This window comes from Puntigrus tetrazona, chromosome 5 (assembly GCF_018831695.1).
Source record: "Puntigrus tetrazona isolate hp1 chromosome 5, ASM1883169v1, whole genome shotgun sequence".
Lineage (NCBI taxonomy): Eukaryota > Metazoa > Chordata > Actinopteri > Cypriniformes > Cyprinidae > Puntigrus > Puntigrus tetrazona.
This window is the reverse complement of record NC_056703.1, coordinates 3,602,979-3,622,950: the sequence shown is the minus strand read 5'-3', so window position 1 is coordinate 3,622,950 and position 19,972 is coordinate 3,602,979. Positions and strand designations below refer to the sequence as shown.

Below are 19,972 nucleotides of genomic sequence, written 5' to 3'. Positions count from 1 at the left end.
GAGCAAACATAATTGCGCAGCAGCTATACGCCTCGGCGCTGAGATTAATAAGGGTGAGTTGGCTGCACTGGGCCCATTAAAGAAAGTCCCCTGTGCGCTCTTTCCTACGGATTCCAGGAAATAAAGTTAACAAGCACTTAGACGCCTTCACAACCTCTGTATAGACACCTCAACACTTTAATAGTTTCTACATCGCCATTAACGATCAGTTCAATAAAAAGCTCTTTGCCTGTCAAAGGCTAAGCAGGGCTTCGCTCGGCCAGTTCGTTCTCATCAAACAGCTATTTGTTGCTTTCCTTTTAGATCTATTAATATCCTTAATTAGCATCTCCCGTAGAGCCTCTCCACCCTTCCAGCAGCAGATTGAACTACCTAGCCGTCACTTGCTTCCTACATTCTCGTCTGGTAGCATCACGGTGGGTGCTTAGTAAGTGTTAAAACACAAGGAGACTATATATAAACGGCGTCTGCGGTGCCCGACGCTCACATCTGGGTCGCTTTTCGGTGCGGTTAGAGCTTCTACGATCGTTCTGCGGCTGGACCTGATTTTTTTCGCTATGGCGGATGCTATCGAGTCTCCATCCAGGCCTCAGTATTGTCATGATGTGTTCTGGAGTCCCCTGAGCTGCAGATGGCCCAGTGTAATCTTTAACCAGCATTACGGCCTGCCTCCGTTATTGGACCCTCAAGACCTCAGCTGGGTGGAAGGCGTCTTCAGAAGGCTGGGGACGTCGTCTTGGCCCGGGTACTTGCGCACACCCGCGTTCGCTCAGGCCCCGGGACGGCACATGTCTAAGCTGAGGCGGGAGATGAGCGGAGGGGTGTCGGAGGTGGTTGGTGAGATGTGCAAGTGGAAAATTAGCTTGGACGTCAATCACTTCGCTCCCTCTGAGATCAGTGTCAAGATACAGGATGGACTTTTAGTAGTTGGAGGTATGGCTGATGTAGACTACTGCAAAGAGATAAACTGACATATTTATTGTGTATATATAAACACACATCTTATAAATGTACGAACACATGCGTATATATATTTAATAAATATATGCTGTGCTACAGCACTTGGCACTTTATGTATAATTTTGTATTGTCAGCCAAATGACGCTATTGATTTATCTACAATCGCATTTTTAATTCTTAAGAAATATAAACTGCAAAAATACATAAACAGCTCTTCTTTGAGATGAAGGTAATAATCTCTCAACTTTATCTGTAGGAAAGCATGAGGAAAGGCAAGATGAGCATGGCTACATTACTAGATGTTTTACAAGAAAATACACGTAAGTGTTAACAAGCACGTTCAAAAATACAGTTAAAATTGTGAAAAACTGTTAAACGGTAAACTTTTAAAATTGTATGTATGTTTGTGATGGGAAAGCTGATTTTTTAGTTTTATAATCATTACTGATCCTTTAGAAATCATGGTGACATACTGATTTGCTGCTATATTATTTTTATTGTTATAAATAATATATATATATTTTTTTAGGATTCTGTGATTTATCTATATGCTATATATGTTCTTGCTAAGTAATAATAATTTCTTTTTTTTTAAATCCTTCAAATGGTAGGCTAAAGGTCTATTTTAGCACAGTGTGTGTGACATGTCCACAAAGCCGATGATCAATAAAAACAAATTAACAGATTTTTTTTTTTTCAAGTCTTCCGGGTGGCGTTGAGGCTGAAAGTCTCCAGTCGCGTCTGTCCGCCGATGGGATTCTTACAGTGGAAGCACCATTACCCAGCATTCCCCTCCCCTCTGATGTCGATATCCCCATTCAGGTATTGATTAGTTCTGACAGCTGTTTAATCCGTAATCACACAGTCTGAACATTTTCACTTATTGAAGCTCAGAATTAGGCTCCGAGTGTTCTGGGCGGCATGCATTGCACTTGTTTATAATATATCACCATTACGTTTAAGTGGCGCTTTCTGTCATTCATGGTGAAATGGCACCATTATTATCATTATTGAAAACTTTTCTTGGTAAATCCAAGTAAACACTACACATCCATCCACCGATGCCTAATTGGTTTTGTATAAAAGCTAGACATCGCAGGTAGAGTAACTGTCTCCCAGGAGCTATTGGCAATAAGCTGACAGCAATTTAAGTTTGCAGGGCAAACTAAGGCATAATACAGGCATGGAAGAAAATAAGACAAAAGGTCTTTTCGAAACCTATTATTTCAATTATTTTGTTGTTCTATATTATTGCATGGGACACTCAAATTAACTTGTCTAGCTTTAGCAATAACAGATCTTGTTTACCCGTTGCTTGTCGGCTGCAAACCAAAATGTTTTTTCACATTAAAGCAAAGAGGATTTCAGAAATAATTAGAGGTGTACGATTCTACAATACCCCGTAAACGTCAAATGCCAAATTTAAAGTCAGTTCATAAATTAATCACCTAGCAATTCCAATTACCAGGCTCATAATTGTTCTAATAACCAACAAAGAGATTAAACGCAAGCTTATTTTCCCGCAGGGGACATATGGCCTTTCTTCACAACCCAGAAAATTAATCATTTTTGTGTACACTGACCCTGGCATTTTAGGGTCTTGATGTGGCATTTAAGCTCTTGACTTCATTTAAAGACTGTTTCGCGTTTGCCACAGGTGGAGGAAACCACTGGAGGAAAACAACAAGAGGAGCTTCAAACCGGCGTCGAAGCTGAGGCCAAACCAGGATCGTTTGAAGGGGAAACTGTCTCGACTGAGCCTCCCGAACCAGACCAGCAGACTGTATCTGAGGTAGATCCATCTACGGAGCCACAACCGCAGTCCATCTCAGAAGCTACCGCTGCGTCTGGAAGAGAGCGGGTCGGCGAACCCGGAGAAGAGGACAAAGAAGCTGCTTTTCAAGAGACAACTGAGGGCACCGAGCGAGACGAAGACAAGCCTCAGGCCCCAGAGACTCCAGACACCATCACCCCGGAGCAAGGAGAGCAGGCAGAGGTCACGCAGCCTCGAGAACTGGAGGGCGAAGAGGGATATACAGACCCTGCTGTGACAGAAGATGAGCAATCAACCTTCGGGCAAACCCAAGAGCCGTTCGTCCCTCAGCAGGTGCTCCAAAAGGAGATGGATGTAGGCAAAATGTAGGCTGCAAGATAGCAACACCCCAGCTCTTTCCTCAGCCTTCGAATTTACTGTAACATGCATCTTCTTAGCACTAATAAAGACCTGAGCATGATTGTGTGAAGCTTCTTGTTGTGCTTTACAACAACGCGACCGATTAATCAGAGAAAGCTGAGAAGTGATTCTAACTAAAAGTGACAGATGGAGATTGTGGGACCTAGCTGACTTCTCGCTTGCAGAGAATGTTATATGCTTGCACATTACATCCCTCGAGTAGTAAATATCATATAATTCTCTTCTAACTCGGATGGTTATGATTCCAGCACCTCTTTATATCGGTGATTCATTAACCTCAAACCCTGAAAATTACGCGTCGCGAGAGCGTGGATCGATTTGAGGAGAAAAATCCGATGGGCAAACACATCGGTTAATCAGTGGAGTACCGTTTTTTTCAATATTTTCTCTCCGCGTCCTCGTCGAGGAGATTGAAAGCGAGCCAAAGCGTTCGGAATAATCTCCACACTAATCTGTCACCCAATTACCGCCACCGTGCAGAGACAACTCCCATGGAGTCGCTCCCATAAGCACACAGCCAATCTGCCAAGAGAACACCCAGATGTGATAGAGGACAGAGCACTGAGAAACCGAGGAAAGCGTGATGCTCGATTTATTACTCCACGGCATCAGGAGGTTATATAAGTGGGATAAGCAAACAGGTGTAAAGCTGTCGGAGAAATAACATCCGCCGTATCTGTAACGCAGCTCATATATTAACTTCACGGATTCGCAGAGGGGAGTAATAAACAAAAGGCTCGCTTTCGTGATTGGTCGTTTATTATAAAAAAGCATAGCATACATTCCTACACAAAAAGAAAAAAACGCACACGAATAAGAAAAGAAAAACAATGAACAGCCTTTGAGAAAGAGCTCCAGCATTTACAGCCATATAAATAGTCCAACGTGACGAGTACTCGGATGATTAAAACAGCACTTCCATTTAACCCAGACAAGTTTAGGTTTATATGAGGGACAGAGAGTCCGAACATACTCAACTATGAGAACATTTTGTGTCTCAAAGCAATTCACGTTGCAACACAAGCATGCATTGCATTGTCAGTGTTGTCTTCTATTTGATCAGATTAATGTGAAGCAGTTTGAAGAGAACTTAACTGGAGGGTGAGATAGACGTTAGTTAAATCTTGCGCTGTTCCAAACCTGTACAACGAGATGATATTTAAAAAATGTTTGAAGGTCGCTACTATTTTGTTCATACAGTCAAACTCAAACATTGGATTATATCGACACTTTTATGGGCAAAAATATTTTGTGTTCCATAGAGGCAATACAGACGTTAATGTTTGGAACGAGATAATAAATGATGAGTTTATTTTTGGGTAAACTATCCCTTTAAACTGCTTGAAGGGAGCTTTATCGCCCCCTTGAGGACTGAGATTTGCCATTGCAATGTTTAACAATGCTTTCGCATTTCTGTACTCGCGTAGAGTATGTTCATGACCGCGGTTTCATCTGATTTCGGTATCTTTCCCTTTATTTCCATCATTTTTCTTCACTGACGTAGTAAATGAAAGATACTGGCATTTGATCCAACCGTGTACCATATACACGTTTGATTTATGGACTACTCCCTAGCAGATTAATGACTTTTGAATTAAGTAAATTTCTGAAACTTTGGCACTGGCTTGGAACAAATACTAAGGGCATGTAAACTCGCTTTCACTCCCTGGCTGCGAAGACTTCGGCTGAAGCCATACTGGGTTCCTGAGGTCTGGCCTCGGGTTCTTCCATGGGTTCTGCGGGCATTTCATTGCTGTAGAGGTAATACGGAGGGGTCTGCCGGGCTTCAATGATGAGGACCCCTTCCGGTGACAGAGAGGCAAACACAGTGAGAGGGTCCACGTCGGACGGGATTCTGTGAAGAAGAAGGAGCAAAATGTGGTTTTCACAGCAATGCCATAAAATAACCATTTTGCCTTCCTTAAAGGACATTTCAGTACCTTTCACTTTTTCTTAGGGTGATGAACCTTTTAATAATCGAAAGTACCTTTGTGCAATTAAATATTTCCATGGATATTAAAGTTACCTCTTTGATACAGATTGAACCAGATTCTGATTCAGAGGATTATAAATTGAAAGCTTATATATGACCCTGGAACACAATAACTAGTCTCAAGTAGCGCGGCTATACAACAATATGGCTCAAAGTAATAGAGTTTTATTTTGTGCTAAAAGCCATTGGGATACCAAGTGATTTTCTCAATATTTAGATATTTTCGCGCCCTTAGATTCCAGATCAGGTTTTAAAAACCTGACCCTTACGACCGGCTTTGTGGTCTCGGGTCACGAATCTAAACGCACACCCTAATTTTTGACCTTAAAAAGCACTTTTGGATGAATTTTAATGCTACGGTTTGACAAAGATTAGTTCAATATTAACAACTACACGGTATTGCCTGAACGCAACCTTACACAGACTAATTGAGTCTTAACTCAAGTCTAAAGTTGATATTAACCCAGAGTTGCTCTAACTATCCCCACGTGTACTCAGTGCATTCTCATTTTGGTTTAATTTCCAACAAGCTTCATTTTCTGTGTGGCAGCTTGTGGCTAGAAGATAATTCCCAATGCATTTCGTGGTTTTCATTTAAATGTTCTGCCTGCCATCACTTGCAATGAGAGAAAGAGAGAGAGACAGCGAGCGAGTCCTGCTCCCTCCAGGTGCTGGGCTCAGAAATAGAGTCTGTTGCCAATTATTACAAATCGCCTCCTGATGCAAAGTTTATCACCAGAAATTTCCATCTACACACTTGTCTAATCATCCAGCAGGCAGACTGACTGCAGCCGTTTTAATGAGAGGAGTTCTTACTGTCTGTTTGAATTGTGATGCCTTTAAGCCTGGATTACCATAAATTCATATCTGCTCTACAGAGAAAGGGTGGAACTTGTTTTGAACATGAATGGATCGTGATATCATACAAAGTTACTTCCTGCCGGTCTTCTTCTGCAAAAGTCTAGAGGTGGGGCCACTTTTAGGGCCGCTTTAGGGCTTTGAGAGGAGAATGCTAGAAAAATAATTGTGCAGTGTATGGAAATAAATATACTTCCACAGTCAGCAATATATTACTAAACGCACTGCAAAAGTCAACATGCAAACCTTTCTTGTAATGCTTTGCAAAGGCAGAAACTACACTCACATACTGTAGTTAAAAAATAAACCCTCATATGTAGCACGCTAGCAATTATTTATAGGGTTCGACTTTAACACGTTTTTAAGCTAAGCATGAGATGCACTACTCTAGCAAGCATGAAATATACAAAACCTGACCCTTTCTCATTAGATTCAATTCGATTTCTTTTCCTTTTCAACATATGAATATTAAATATGTTTAATATATTATCGATGTCATGTTTTGGGTTGAAATGTAATGTTAGTAAGTCTTTTATGTTCATCAAGGCTGAATTGATTGAATCAAAAATACAATAAACCTTTATACTAAAAATATATTAAAAAAAAAAAAAAAAAAAAAATATATATATATATATATATATATATATATATATATATATATATATATACATACATATGAATATATTTTTGCATAATTAATAATAATTAATAATAATTAGGAAAATTTGTAATGAACAATATCCTATATATATATATTTATTATATAAATTTATTTATTTTTATTTATTATATAATTTATTATTATATATTATATTATTATATATATATATATATATATATATATATATATATATATATATATATATATATATATATATATATATATATATATATATATTTTAATATATTTTACATTTATTCCAGTGATGGTAAAGCTATTTTTCAGCATCACAACTTCAGTTCTCAATGTCTTTTGATCCTTTTTTCCCTCAGAATTTGATAAATGCGAAGTTTAAAAAGGTGCATTTATTTGGAATAGAAATCTTTGTAAGATTATTCTTTTACTGAAACTTTCGATCACTTTAACACGCCCCTTACTGAATAAAAGTATTAATTTCTTAAAAAAAAAAAAAAAGCTAAACTGACCCCAATTAAACTACGTTTAATGCTACTTAATTACAATGTCTAGTTAGAGCTCGCCAGGTTTAGAACGGTGTTTTATTGCCGTTGTTTTTACCCTCAGCCTTTAGAAAGAGAGAGAGAGATACAGAGACAGAGAGAGAGAGAGACTCTGAGCTTGGTCTGTCATCATGGCCAAATAAGGCTGGAAGTTTCCACGCTTGTTGCCAAGCTTCTGTGGAGTTTATATAAACCTTATCATGTAGCTGACTTCAGTGGCCCGACTCCGTTCAATTAGCAGAGCGGTGCTGAGACTCAGACACAAAGACTGAGACTTCATTCGACGCTGACAGCTGTAAGAGTATTGTGTCTTTAGCTCAGCAGAATGCTAATGTTCGACACCGCTGAAAACAACTGTGAGCCATTTCGCAATATACCAGCATGACTGAAAGTAGAAGAAAGACCTAAATTAGTGTTTAACGTTTGGGAATTTTAGAATAGGTAACACTTGTTACTATTAACTAAGACTTTTCCCTCAACGCACTTTTAATTTGCTGCTTATTAGTAGTTCGTGCAATAGTTAATAGGTAAAGTATTAGGTGATGTAGAATGAGGTCATGCAGAATAATGCATTAATATGTGCTTTATTAGTAGTAATATGCAACTGATACTGTTACTGAATGGTTTTCGTTGTTGTTTATTAAAAAATGTCCAATTAGATTGAAAAATACAGTAAAAACAGTAATACTGTGAAATATCATTACAATACATATCGTATATAATACATATAAAACATATCGTATATCATCCTGCTCTGTTTCTTCTTATAGTCAATGTTGCTTAATGTTTTTCGTGCAAACTGTGGTTTTTAACAGAAATCTTTTGCACCATCACAGACGTCTTTACTGTCACTTGTGATGAATTCAACGCATCCGTGATAAGTTTGACTAATAATAAAAGAAACTTTGCGGCGCCCAAACTTTTGAACGCTAGCGCGCATCTCTTGCGTTAGAATGCTAAAATAGCGCCGCGTTTGTTCAATAATTTAATTCCTTTTCTTTCTTAGAGTTTCTTTCTCGGTGTCTGTCAGAGAAACAGCACGGCGACGAAAAAAAAGAAAAGAAAAATCAAATCACTATGTCGCTTAATTACTGCAGACATCAGAGCTACACGATATGTTGTCTGAGCCTAACAAGAGTTTCCTTTTCTATTTTATCTCCGAACTTTGATTCTTTTCGTCTGCCGTGACTCTGAAGAGCGAGAAGAAAGCGGAGAGGTCGGGGTGGGTGGAGGAGCGGGAAGGCTTTGTGTCGCTTTAATAACTCCGAGTGACATTCCTCGGGAAGTCGCTTCATCATTCTAGAAGCCTCCGGAAAACTTTTGATACAATCACGACACTTACTGAATTTTCTTCGTGAAGTTTTTGGTGACGATTCCTCCCTCGTCCTGCTTTTCCTCGTGCTTCCCTGGCGAAAAGACACAAAGGCAGTTTGTTAGCGGCGAGATCGATGCCGTGGAGCGAGACGATCGATATGCCCGTGCGACGCTTATGACATCCTGCAGCTTTTAAATACGAGGCGCTTTCGCTTTAAATCCGACGTCAATGCATACAGGTATCTCGAAGTCTGGCAGCTCGTGAAAAGCCGTAATGTTTAGCGCGCTGACATTAAATTAGACTCGAACGGGTTTATAGTCTAAGGCTTTCTGGCCATTTAGGGATTTCTTTGTCGAAGTCCCTTCGCATTTTACAGCCGTACGTTTTGTGCTGTTTCAAATGAAGACGGCCTGTTTAAAAGCCTCTTGGCCTCATTCTCTGCAGCTGTTGGTCACTAAATGCCGGTCATGCCTCACCGCGGCCTACATATCTACAATAACCGGCTCTTTAGAGAACGCTATGAGCACAAACACATTTGATTGATTATCCTCCTGTCAATGCGCTCCTACTCTGAGGCTAATATAACATGTATTTGAATCAAAGGACATTTCGAGAGCAAGTGCTGTCAAATGATTAATGATCATTATGTTAGACGATTAATGTTTTACGCAGTACATGTGTGCGTATTTTGTACATATAAATACACGCACGCACACACATACAATATATGCAATGTTTATATATGAAAAAAAATTGTATATAATGTAAAGCATTAAATGTATACACGTAAATATTTCTAAATATATACATGCACGTGTGTGTATTTATATATATATATATATATATATATATATATATACACAAAATAAATAAACAGTACTTAACAAATATGCACAGTACACACACATATTGTCTTGGTTTTTGTGGACTCTTATTTTGAAATGTTTGTTCCCCATTGATTCTGTGCTCCCTTGTAATTGGTTAGCTCCTCCCCTTGTTACCTCATTATCCTGTCTATTCCTGCTCAAGATGCCGAGTATTTGTCTAGCGTTAGGGTTAGTATTATACATATATATATATATATATATATATATATATATATATATATATATACTGTGTATATGAAAGGTTATTTCTGCCACATTTTTCAATTCTCATAATTGTGAGTTTATCGCAAATTATAAACTCGTAATTTTAGTTTATATGTCGCAATTCCGCCATTTTTTTTTCATAATTATGCTTACATCGTAGACTTTCCCAAATTTCTGAGTTTATATATCTTAACGCTGACTTTTTTTCTCTGAATACTAGCTATTAATATTTTGCTATTTTTAAGTACAATTGCAAGTTTATATCTTACAATAGCGAGCTGACGTCGCGATTCTGACTGTTTCCTCAAAATCCCGTTTACATCTCACAAGCGTAACATATTTTCTTGGACTTCTAGCTTAAACCGTAGTTTTAGAGTTTTTTCTTACAATTCCGACCGATTTTTTTTTTCGACACAGCGATTTGCGACAACCCGCATTTACAAGTTTATAACCTGCAATTCTAAGGTATAAACTCACAATTACGAGGAAAAAAGTCGGCATTGTAAGACATACTCTAAAATTGTAAGATTTAAGCTAGAAGTCCAAGAAAATAACTAATTTTGAGCGAAACAGTCAAAATCGCGTTGTCGACTAGCTATTGTAAGATATAAACTTGCAACTATACGAAAAAATGTCAAAATGGCAAATAATCCCTCCAAATTCGTTTTTTAACAGTCGAGACTTTTCGCAGAGAATTTGGACGAAAAAAATCAGAATTGCGCGAGCAACTGCAAGATTTGAGTTGATGCAACTCAAAATTGCTGGTTTATGTCTCGCACTCGCAATTTTGAGAAAAAAAAGCCGTATGGGATGTAAAACGTGAGATAAAAAGTCGCAATTAAATATGTTCAGGCATGGTAGTGGCATTTCTTTGACAATGCTTTGCTCCGCCTTCCTTTCAAGGTGTTCCGCCAGAATCTGAGGTGCCTGAAAAGGCATTAAAGCCGAGCGTAGAGCGGTTCACTTTGATATCTGTGTGTGACGCTTTTAGAACGGGCTTGTGTGTGACGTGGAGTGTGACTGAGTGACCCAGCTGCCATACCAGCAGTGTTTCTAAAAATCCTTTGCTCTCTCTGAACTCTGAACTTCTGTTCTGCCGTCACAGTCAACAAATATAAAGCATTTCTGGGGCAGACAGCAACTGCCCTTTGCCCTTTCCGCTTTATAAGTTTTGCTAAAGAACTTTAGTCATTAAAAAGCGAGGGAAGGCGTGCGGTGTGGGACTCTCTGTTTGAGGTCTAATTCAGTGTGTTTATGTGAGCGATCCTCAAGGGATCTCAGCAGGTGGCTGATTACAAGAGATTTGCTGGTAATGTGCAAGTCATGCCAAAGGCCTTCCTTTCTCAAACCACGGTCGAGAGACGGCAGCAGGGAGGTATGGAAGAAGCATATGGAGCCCGAAAGGGCATTATTAAAAAAATAAATGGTGGGATTTTATTTTTATATTTAATCGATCTGTTGAATAATGGTTGAGGAAGGCAGAATCAAAGTTGCATATATAATAAAGTTTTTTTAAATTACGATTTTCGTGTCGTCAAAATGAAGAGCTGTGTTAAATTAGAAAAACAAATCATAGCAACTCATACTAATAAAATAAATAAATACAAATAAATAAATAAATACTTGAGGCAAGATTATTCATTGTTTTGTGAAAAGAGGTGGTTATTTGGTATTTAATAATCTTCAAGTATTTTTTTATTTTTTTGCATGAAGCATAATCTAACTTTAGCATCTTTTTTGTTGTCGTTCATTTACTTATTTATTTGCTAAGCGCAAATTTCATACAATTACCAACTGCAGTGCAAATTATCATTTAAATGACGCACAACATTATCGATTTTTTTGGTTGTATTGTATACAACATGCCATGATTTATTATTTTAGGCTGTTTATTATTTTGTGGTGACCCTTGACCCCAAAACCAGGCGTAAGGGTAAACTTTTTGTGATCTGAAGGATTTATACATGTACATCCATCGATCATATTTGGCTGAGAAATGAAGATGAGAAAATAAATAAATAAAAACACTGAGAAGAAAAATAAAGTTGTCCAAATGAAGTTCTTAGTCATGCATGCTACCAATTAAAAATTTACTTTTGACACGATATATCTTTATGGAACGTGATCGTTAATTATAACTGAATGTTTTTTGGCATAAAAGAAAAATCAATGACTTTGACCTGTATAATGTATTATTAGCTATTAATATACCCGTGCTATTTGCGCTCCAGGGTCACATAAACCATGAATCCCCGTCTTTCTCAAAAGTTCAGATGTGTTTTCTCACCTGACACCTCTACAAAACCGTCTTTAGTTTTGACATTAAGCTCGTCGGGTCTGAAGCTGTGCACGTTCACGCACACTTTCCACGGCTCGTCCGGGTTGCACGGAGGAGCGCTGGCTCTGCGCGGACCCTCGCCGTATCTGGCGCTGAAGCCCCGCGGGAAGCCCGAGCGCAAGGGGCCCGTCCACGGCGCGTCAAGGCGGGCGCTCAGTCGAGGTCGCGCCCAGCCGGGCCAGTCCATAGATAACTCGTCGTGAAAAGGCGGCAGTCCAAAGTCATCGTCCATGAATCGAGATGAGAGCGACTGTTCGCGAAACGGATCCCTCGGAATCCTCTGCCGGTTGCCCATAGTGTAGTAATCCCCCTCTGCCATCGTGAAACTGGGAAAAAAGTGACTTTTTCGTTCAAAACGAATGAAAAAGAACGCAGTTTGAAAAAGTCGCTTAATTACGCACCCAAGTTTACGCGTAATACCGCGCGCACGTAAGGCTCCTAGAAGTTTACTGACGATGTAAACTCGTTCCACTGGTTTATATGTGATTTACCGGTCTACAAAGTCCAGAAAGTGCTCGGAGGCTCACGACAGCTGACCGAGGACCCTCCCCGTCCAAGTTTAGACCCCGGGCTGTGACTGGCTCCACCGGACAGGGACTGGTCCAACCTCACCCTCCCCCAGATGACTCATTCGCTTCATAATAGAAAGCTGCTCACTCCTCAAGGCCGGAGAGGAGTCACACGCGCACGCGAAGAACACTAATAATGTTCTAAACGCGAAATGTGACGAAACGCGACGGAGGCATGCGGTATCTGCTTCTCCTTCTTCAGAGTCATTCGTCACGGAGAGAGAAGTTGAAAGATGAGCAAGAAAACAGGCACCGAGTTTTATTTCAGGGTGTCTAATGCCTATTGGGAAGCATGCGGTGGCCCCAAAAGTCTCACTTTAAATGGGACACCAACATATCAAACCTGATAATTATTGCCTAGAAATATAGTGCTTTTCGGACAGAAAAAAAAATATACATACAAACACACACACACACACACACACACACACACACACACACACACACACACACACACACACATATATATATATATATATATATATATACATATATATATATATATATATATATATATATATATATATATATATATATATATATATATATACATATATATATATATATATATATATATATATATATATATATATATACACATATATATATACACACACATATATATATATATATATAAATATATATATATATATATATATATATATATATATATATATATATATATATATATCTGTTTCAATATTTACATGACTATAGTTCTACTTCTGCTACAGTACTTTTATTATCTTTGTATTGTATGTTTATAGTTTTACATAGTTTGCACAAAGAACTTCACAGCACAGGCGACCTTTAAACATCACAATTATTTCATCCGCTTTGAGCGCCTCATCTTACCACGCTCCGACTTTTTCACTAAACAAATCATGAGCACAAAGAAAAAAATTCGGCGCGCAATTACGAGGAAGCAAAATACAGGGTGAGTTAATTAGATGAATAATTTATTTCAGAACTCTTCGAATATCATTACATATTCAGACCACAGAGAGCTAGTCATTAATTTACTTCAGCGAGGGAGACATTGATATTCTTGTGCACATAGACGACAGTGTATATACATTGTACAACAGGGGAACTTCTTGACGTAATCTTCCAGACTGACCTCCTGCATTGAGAACTTTAACACTGCGCTAAAACACGAACTTGCGCGCTTCAAAAATGACTCATACTACAGGTAATTTTTGCAATCACAGAAGCCAGATTTGGCGAAATAGTCTGGATTCACGGCAACATTACAGCGTGTTTTGTTTTTAGAGGGAATGCAAATTATGCAAATTAGAAATCCAGCCTTGTAAACAATCAGCACCACGACTCCATCTCAATAAATAAAGCCCATGCCTAATATCGCCACGCTAAACGTTGGCATATTTACACAATGGATTTACGTAATCGTTTACTAAAGCCATTTACGGTTTGAGACGAGAGAACAAGATGAATTCAGCAAGATAAAACATTTGTGATACACTTCAAGTTTTTCATCTTTCGTCTACAACTTATTATCTGTACAAGTGTCAGGATACACAACAGTCAGACAGCTAATAATGTACAGTGCATAGAGATCACCATGCCTTCATTTAACAAGCACTCCAATAGACTTCATGACACAGAAACAAAGAAGCTGCCATCATCTGTCATGATGAAGGTGATGATTTTTACACGCCGTTTCATCAAGCGGCAGGCGCGCAAATATATTTCTTTGATGCTTTGAAGAAAAGGAAAAAAATGGTCTAGTCGCTCTGACTGATTTCTCTTAATTTCTTCTGGTCTTTAATAGTTTCCGCTTTACGTGCGATCAATAAATATGCTTTATAAAACATTCATATCCATAAACATAATCGTGTGCTATTTAATTAGGGCGTTTAAACTGTTGGGTTTCGAGGAAAACAAACAGAAACCGGTCAAGTAAATGACACAAGCAAAAAAGTTTTTCCTCTTGCTTGAATATCAAAGGTCTTACCTTATAAATAATCCAAGAGATCTAAATAATAAATAGTCGAACCGCAGAAATGATCACAGATTTAAAAAAAAAAAAACAAGCAATAAAAGAATAAATAATTAAAAAATAATATATAATTTAACACGGCTCAACGTTTGTGCATTTCGGAAAAAGTACATAAGTGTCATCGTAATAATTCGTTATAGCAGTGCTTTGAATCTGAGAAAGAACAGGACCTTTTCTTTGTTCGTATTTGGTACAGTTCCCACAAGTGGAGCACATCCGCTGCATTTTGATTGTCCACCATCATCTCCATCACAGCCAATGGCATTTGAATTGTTTTCCAGTTCAACAGAAGATAAATAAAGCTGGCATTTGGGCTGATGGGGTGTGCTTTTTCACCAGCGGGGCTGATTCGGATGGCGCATTTTTCAAAGCAGAGGTGCGGCAAACACAGAAGCAATAAATCTTTCCCCTCAAGTGATTTTGACATCTCCCTTAAAAAAAGAACACACTAGAAAAATACAATAGATCCATACGTGGGCAAGTCTACGGCACCCTGCGCTTCCTTTTTATCTACTACGTGTGTTTTGATAAACGACTAACAATATCCTCAACAAGGTATAGCAGAACTCACAAATTGAATCTCCCGGTCCGGTCTTTCCTACAACAGCAGGCTTTGTGATTGATAGACAAGTTTTCCTTCGAGCGGGATGGATGAAAGCACACAGTTTAGTACACAACAATATGGAAAGCTTCAGTCTTATCTGACACTGAACAGATGATCCTGTCGTTGCCTGGTGTTCCGAGTCTAAGCACAGCATGTTCTCAGCGCCGCTCCATTTCACTTCCGGTTACAGTGAGATGTGGTCCTGGGATTGCGCCGCGGCTCAGCTTTCTGGCGTCCGGTTCTTCTGGAAATTAGCGGCGGGCTCGGCTGTAGCTCGCCGCCGAGTCGTAGCTTCTGCTCCGACTGCGACTGCGTCTGCTGTACACAGAGTTCCACGACGAGCTGCGACTGAAGCTCCTGTATGACGAATAAGGCGGCTGCGGCTGCGGCTGCGTGGCGGCTGCGACTGAGAAAACAGGCGCCAGGTCAGGAGGCTGGAGGACCGGCTGCTGACCGAGGACTGGGGCGGTAGTATGGGATCGGCCTCTTTCTGGCACTGTGCAGGGCGAGAACACAAACAATCGTGTGTTAGATTTCCTTTCACTTTGGAGAGTCTCAAAACCTTTATAAAAGTTAGCACTTGTCCACACCCCTAAAAGAGGTCGTTTAAGCACGTCACCATTCTCTAAGTCACAGAGTGGGTTTATTTTCACAACACCATCCTAACATTTACGCAAAGACAGAAAGCGGAGCTATTATTCGAGCGATAGCGTTGCTGAGGGTGCCATGTTCTGGAGACGCAGTGTTTCTCTGTGAAAGTGAAACTACTTTGTGCTTCAAAAAGAGAACACGACTAGAAATCAGTGTTAAGTTGCTTTTGAAAGGCTGTCCCAGAACAGTTAAACACAAATATTGAAGCGTGTTCGGCATATTTACGGAGAACTGATTCTTGAACCTGACAGAGCAGCCTATGTTGGCCGTGCACAGAGACTGTAAAGAGAGAGGCAGTTCTAGCTCTGCAAGGACAGTCTGGTGCTTCTGACTCATAACCTTTAAGTAAGTCACGTTTTCTTATTAAAAGAACCTGCTATTTACTATTTAAACTTTAAGCAGTGAAGAATTAGTGCTAGCTGTTTGTCAGTTCTCTGATCACAAATGCAGACATGGTGTTGTTTATGCAGAGCGATGCAATGTGATGCATAAAAAAATACTAAGTTATGAGATTTAGTAATTATGGATGCAACAAATGCCTCATTTGTAATCATTTGTAATGTGTTTTTATTGTTTTCCTGTCACAGCGCGGGGACGCGGCATCATGTTATAGTAAGAGCCGTAACATTTCAGTTGGCGCTTGCGGTATTCGACCAATCACAAGCGCACTGGATAGTTGACTAACCAATGCACACTTCTCTTTTTAGAACTCTTTTTTCGACCCATTTCAGGAAGGCAGGACTCAGAGAAGAAACAACAATGTACAGTGTTTTCCGCATAAACACATTTGTATTACACAAATGCACAAAATAATGTTATTTTAGGAGAATCATATGACCCCTTTAATACATAATTTTGAACATGGAAATGTAGCTATAAATATAATCAGACTTAAAGGTCTATCTAAAGCATCTTTTATTTGCTGTCACGCATAAAAGCGAAAAAGTGACAAAAGTGCGAACTGTCTTAAAAACCATCCAAACAGCAGGCGTTTCAGCCCATGCTTTCTTCATTGCTCATGAAAGTAGCATTTTACTTTTGTTTTAGAGACCTTTGCACCTTTGTCACTTTTTCACTTTCTTTGGTGTCACATGATTCTGAGACATTAATACACATAATCAGCAAAGATGCATTCGACTGATCAAAAGTCACAGCAATAACAATTTTATAAAATATACAAAGATTTCTATTTCAAATAAATGATGCCTAAATCATAAAAAAAAAAAAAAAAACAATCAAGGTCTCAAAATATTAAACAGCATGACTGTTTTAATAATGTTAAATTTTTTTACTTAATTAAATGTTGCTCTTTTTTTCATGACATTTGTTGTATATAGTTGTATATCTTTACACATTGTCATTTTTTTATTCCTTACTCATGCATGTTAGTGTTTTTATATATATATATATATATATATATATATATATATATATATATATATATATATATATATATATATATATAGTATATATTCTTTTCACAAATCAGCACTTCAGAATGATTTCTGAAGAATCATGTGACATTAAAGTAATAGCTCATGAAATGTAGCTTTGCATCACAGGAATAAATTAAAACCAAAACACTCCACACACACAGAATTAATGAAGAATTAATTTGCTTCTCTTGAGGATGCAAGCAGAAAGAAGAGAAGCGCTCACATTCCGCCACTTGCACTTTAATTAAAATATTCTTTTGGCATTTTGGCCGATTTGATAATGCCTTCAGCTACCAGTTTGAATTCTACTAATATATTCTTAGCTCAATTTAAACATTTTGCAGTGTTTAAATCCATTGTGCCGTTTTCCAAAGATTTTCCTGCAAAATGAAGTAAAGCCCAGATCTCCAAAGAAAGATCAGCGGAGCACTTTTGTAAGTTGTTAGCTTGTATGGTAACAGTAGTAGTTCTCACGAGAACAGACCTTGTAATTCTGCGGGCTTCCAGGTGACTGGGGAGTCTCTTCTTCTCTTCCTCATCGGAGAACAAGGTCTTCTCCTGCTGTGCTTTCTGCTCTTGCAGGAACTGCAGTGTCTTTTCACGCTCTCGAAACCTTTTCATCCACACACGAAAGAGGCGCGGCGGCGTGTGTGTTAATGCAGCAGTCATCGGCAAACAATTATTTTAGATAAAACACTACTTCTTTTAGCTGAAATTCACCTGTCTAGCGTGCACCGCGGTGACTGCTGGCACTAGACAGGCTGTCTCTCTCGAGAATCCAGCGAGTAACTGGATGAGCAGAATATGATCTGCAAATGAGCGAGGAGATGATATTATCAGATACAAACATACCCGTTTACAGCTAAATTGAAAGCTTGTGCTGTGTTTTCTCTAATGAATGACCACCTCCTCCCGAGGACAGGATCTGCTTCTGGAATAGCGGCCTGAGTATCTGCTTTGGGATGATATACTTCTGCTGCAGGATCTCGCTCGATCCTGATATCTATCATGGGGAGGGCGGACTACGATTTCTATCAGTCCACGACACCCAGGGCCTGCGTCTTCTCCAAATCAGAGCACCTGCCCGCTAACCGCTGAAAATGTAAGAAGAAATAATTTTTCAATAAAATGTTATGATTGTATCAGAAATTGTTTGATTATTATAGTTAATCATAATTTTTTTGTATTTTATTACTTTACTAAATAATAGAGATCTGCATAGTTTCAAAAGAGACTGTACTCTCTCTCTCTCTCTCTCTCTCTCTCTCTCTCTCTATATATATATATATATATATATATATATTTCTATATTATTATATAATTTTTTTAATTAATTAAAAATAGATTTAAAAAAAAAAAATATATATATATATATATATATATATATATATATATATATATATATATATATATATATTTTTTTTTTTATTATTTATTTATTTATTTTTTCTTCCCTTTTAAGTATTATACTTTCCATATTTGTAATAAATTTGGTCTGAAATTGAATTTTATATGTTTCAATTGCTTATATTTATACACACATGGCATATACACACACACTTTTAAAGTCACTCATCCGTGGTTATATGTAAAAAGCGAAGCGAACTGAAATCAAGCTACTTTTGGCTTTAAGATGGTTTGTGAATACAGGCCTGATCTATAGCATGTATTCGGTTCACTCACTAATACGGTAAATGTCATAGAAAGAATTCAGACAGCTTCAAAGTTGATAACAGCCTCACCCTTTGAGCTTGCTGAAGACAGAGCTGTGAAGGGTGTTTTCTTTGAGCACTGGTTTACCCAGAGAGTCATAGCTGGTCAGAGAGTTGCCTGAATCTGAGGCATTGTCTCCGTCGGCCAGCCTGAGCTTCTCAGAGCGTCAGATCCTGACATGAGAGAGAACTTTCTGTTTCGGACACCTTTGACTTTGTGATGCCCGTTTTGCGCCGGCAGTGGAAGGGCGTGTCATTTCCTGAATGTCATGTCGGCATGTCCCTTTGCCCTTATGGGACATCGAGTCCTGGGCGATCACCATTTTGTTTAAACCCTCAACCCCAGGGCGTGACGGAGAGCCTGCGAGCAGACAAAGCAAAGTTGTTGTTTTCTAAAAAGAAAATCAGAGGCCGCATCAATAATCTGCTACCTGCATGAGTGCAGTTTGAGTACTCTTTAAAGGCACATACGTCCCTACAGGCGCAGAGAGGAAATGAATTAAGTTTTTTTGGGACAGAAACTAAAAAGATTAAAACGCCATGCAGATCTGTCACATGCGAGAAATTCGAAAAGAAAGGAGAAGAACAAAGCAAGAACTCTTACAAAAGAAACTAATGAAATAGAGACTGAAGAGAGGAAATAAACAATGAACCGATGCTAATGAAAGAGACAGATCAAAAAAGAAAAGAGAGAAAAGAGAACCTACATGAATAAACTTCCAGCTACTTTTATGTCAGAAGAAAAGAGAGAGTAAAAGGAAAAAGAAATCCCCAATTTGAAAGTACTTTTCCTTTAAAAGAACATTGAACAGACATCACAGAATGGAGCTTAAGTAAAATAATAATAATAATAATAATATAATTATATGAAAAGGGTTGCAGACAAAGAAATATCTCCCATCACTCTAACTAGGTAAAATCCTTGAGAAAAACAAAAGAACATGTTTCTGCTTTAGTCCCCTGTCGGAAGAGATTTTACAGTCCACCCAGCGACCTACAGTAAGTCCCTAAATCTGCGGATAGCATCGACTTACCAATCAAGACTTCCTCCT

General features: G+C 38.5%; 2 protein-coding genes across 3 annotated transcripts; one reads left to right on the top strand and one right to left on the bottom strand.

The window, feature by feature from the left end:
* Positions 1–546: 546 nt before the first annotated feature.
* On the top strand, positions 547–3,773 carry si:dkey-1k23.3 (heat shock protein 67B1). The gene is made up of 4 exons (XM_043239572.1): positions 547–933; positions 1,217–1,280; positions 1,662–1,782; positions 2,618–3,773. Exons 1-4 carry the CDS (start codon positions 558–560, stop codon positions 3,101–3,103), a joined length of 1,047 nt encoding a protein of 348 aa, XP_043095507.1. The 5' UTR covers positions 547–557; the 3' UTR covers positions 3,104–3,773.
* Positions 3,774–3,895: 122 nt separating this feature from the next.
* hspb8 (heat shock protein b8) lies at positions 3,896–12,479 on the bottom strand. Of its 2 annotated transcripts, XM_043239575.1 has the most exons (4): positions 12,330–12,479; positions 11,878–12,254; positions 8,527–8,590; positions 3,896–5,009 (listed from the first exon to the last, which is right to left on the bottom strand). In XM_043239575.1, exons 2-4 carry the CDS (start codon positions 12,245–12,247, stop codon positions 4,814–4,816), a joined length of 630 nt encoding a protein of 209 aa, XP_043095510.1. In that variant the 5' UTR covers positions 12,248–12,254; positions 12,330–12,479; the 3' UTR covers positions 3,896–4,813. The 2 variants fall into 2 exon arrangements, with proteins under 2 accessions (XP_043095510.1, XP_043095508.1); XM_043239573.1 differs by having other exon boundaries at positions 11,878–12,473.
* Between the last annotated feature and the right edge of the window lie 7,493 nt (positions 12,480–19,972).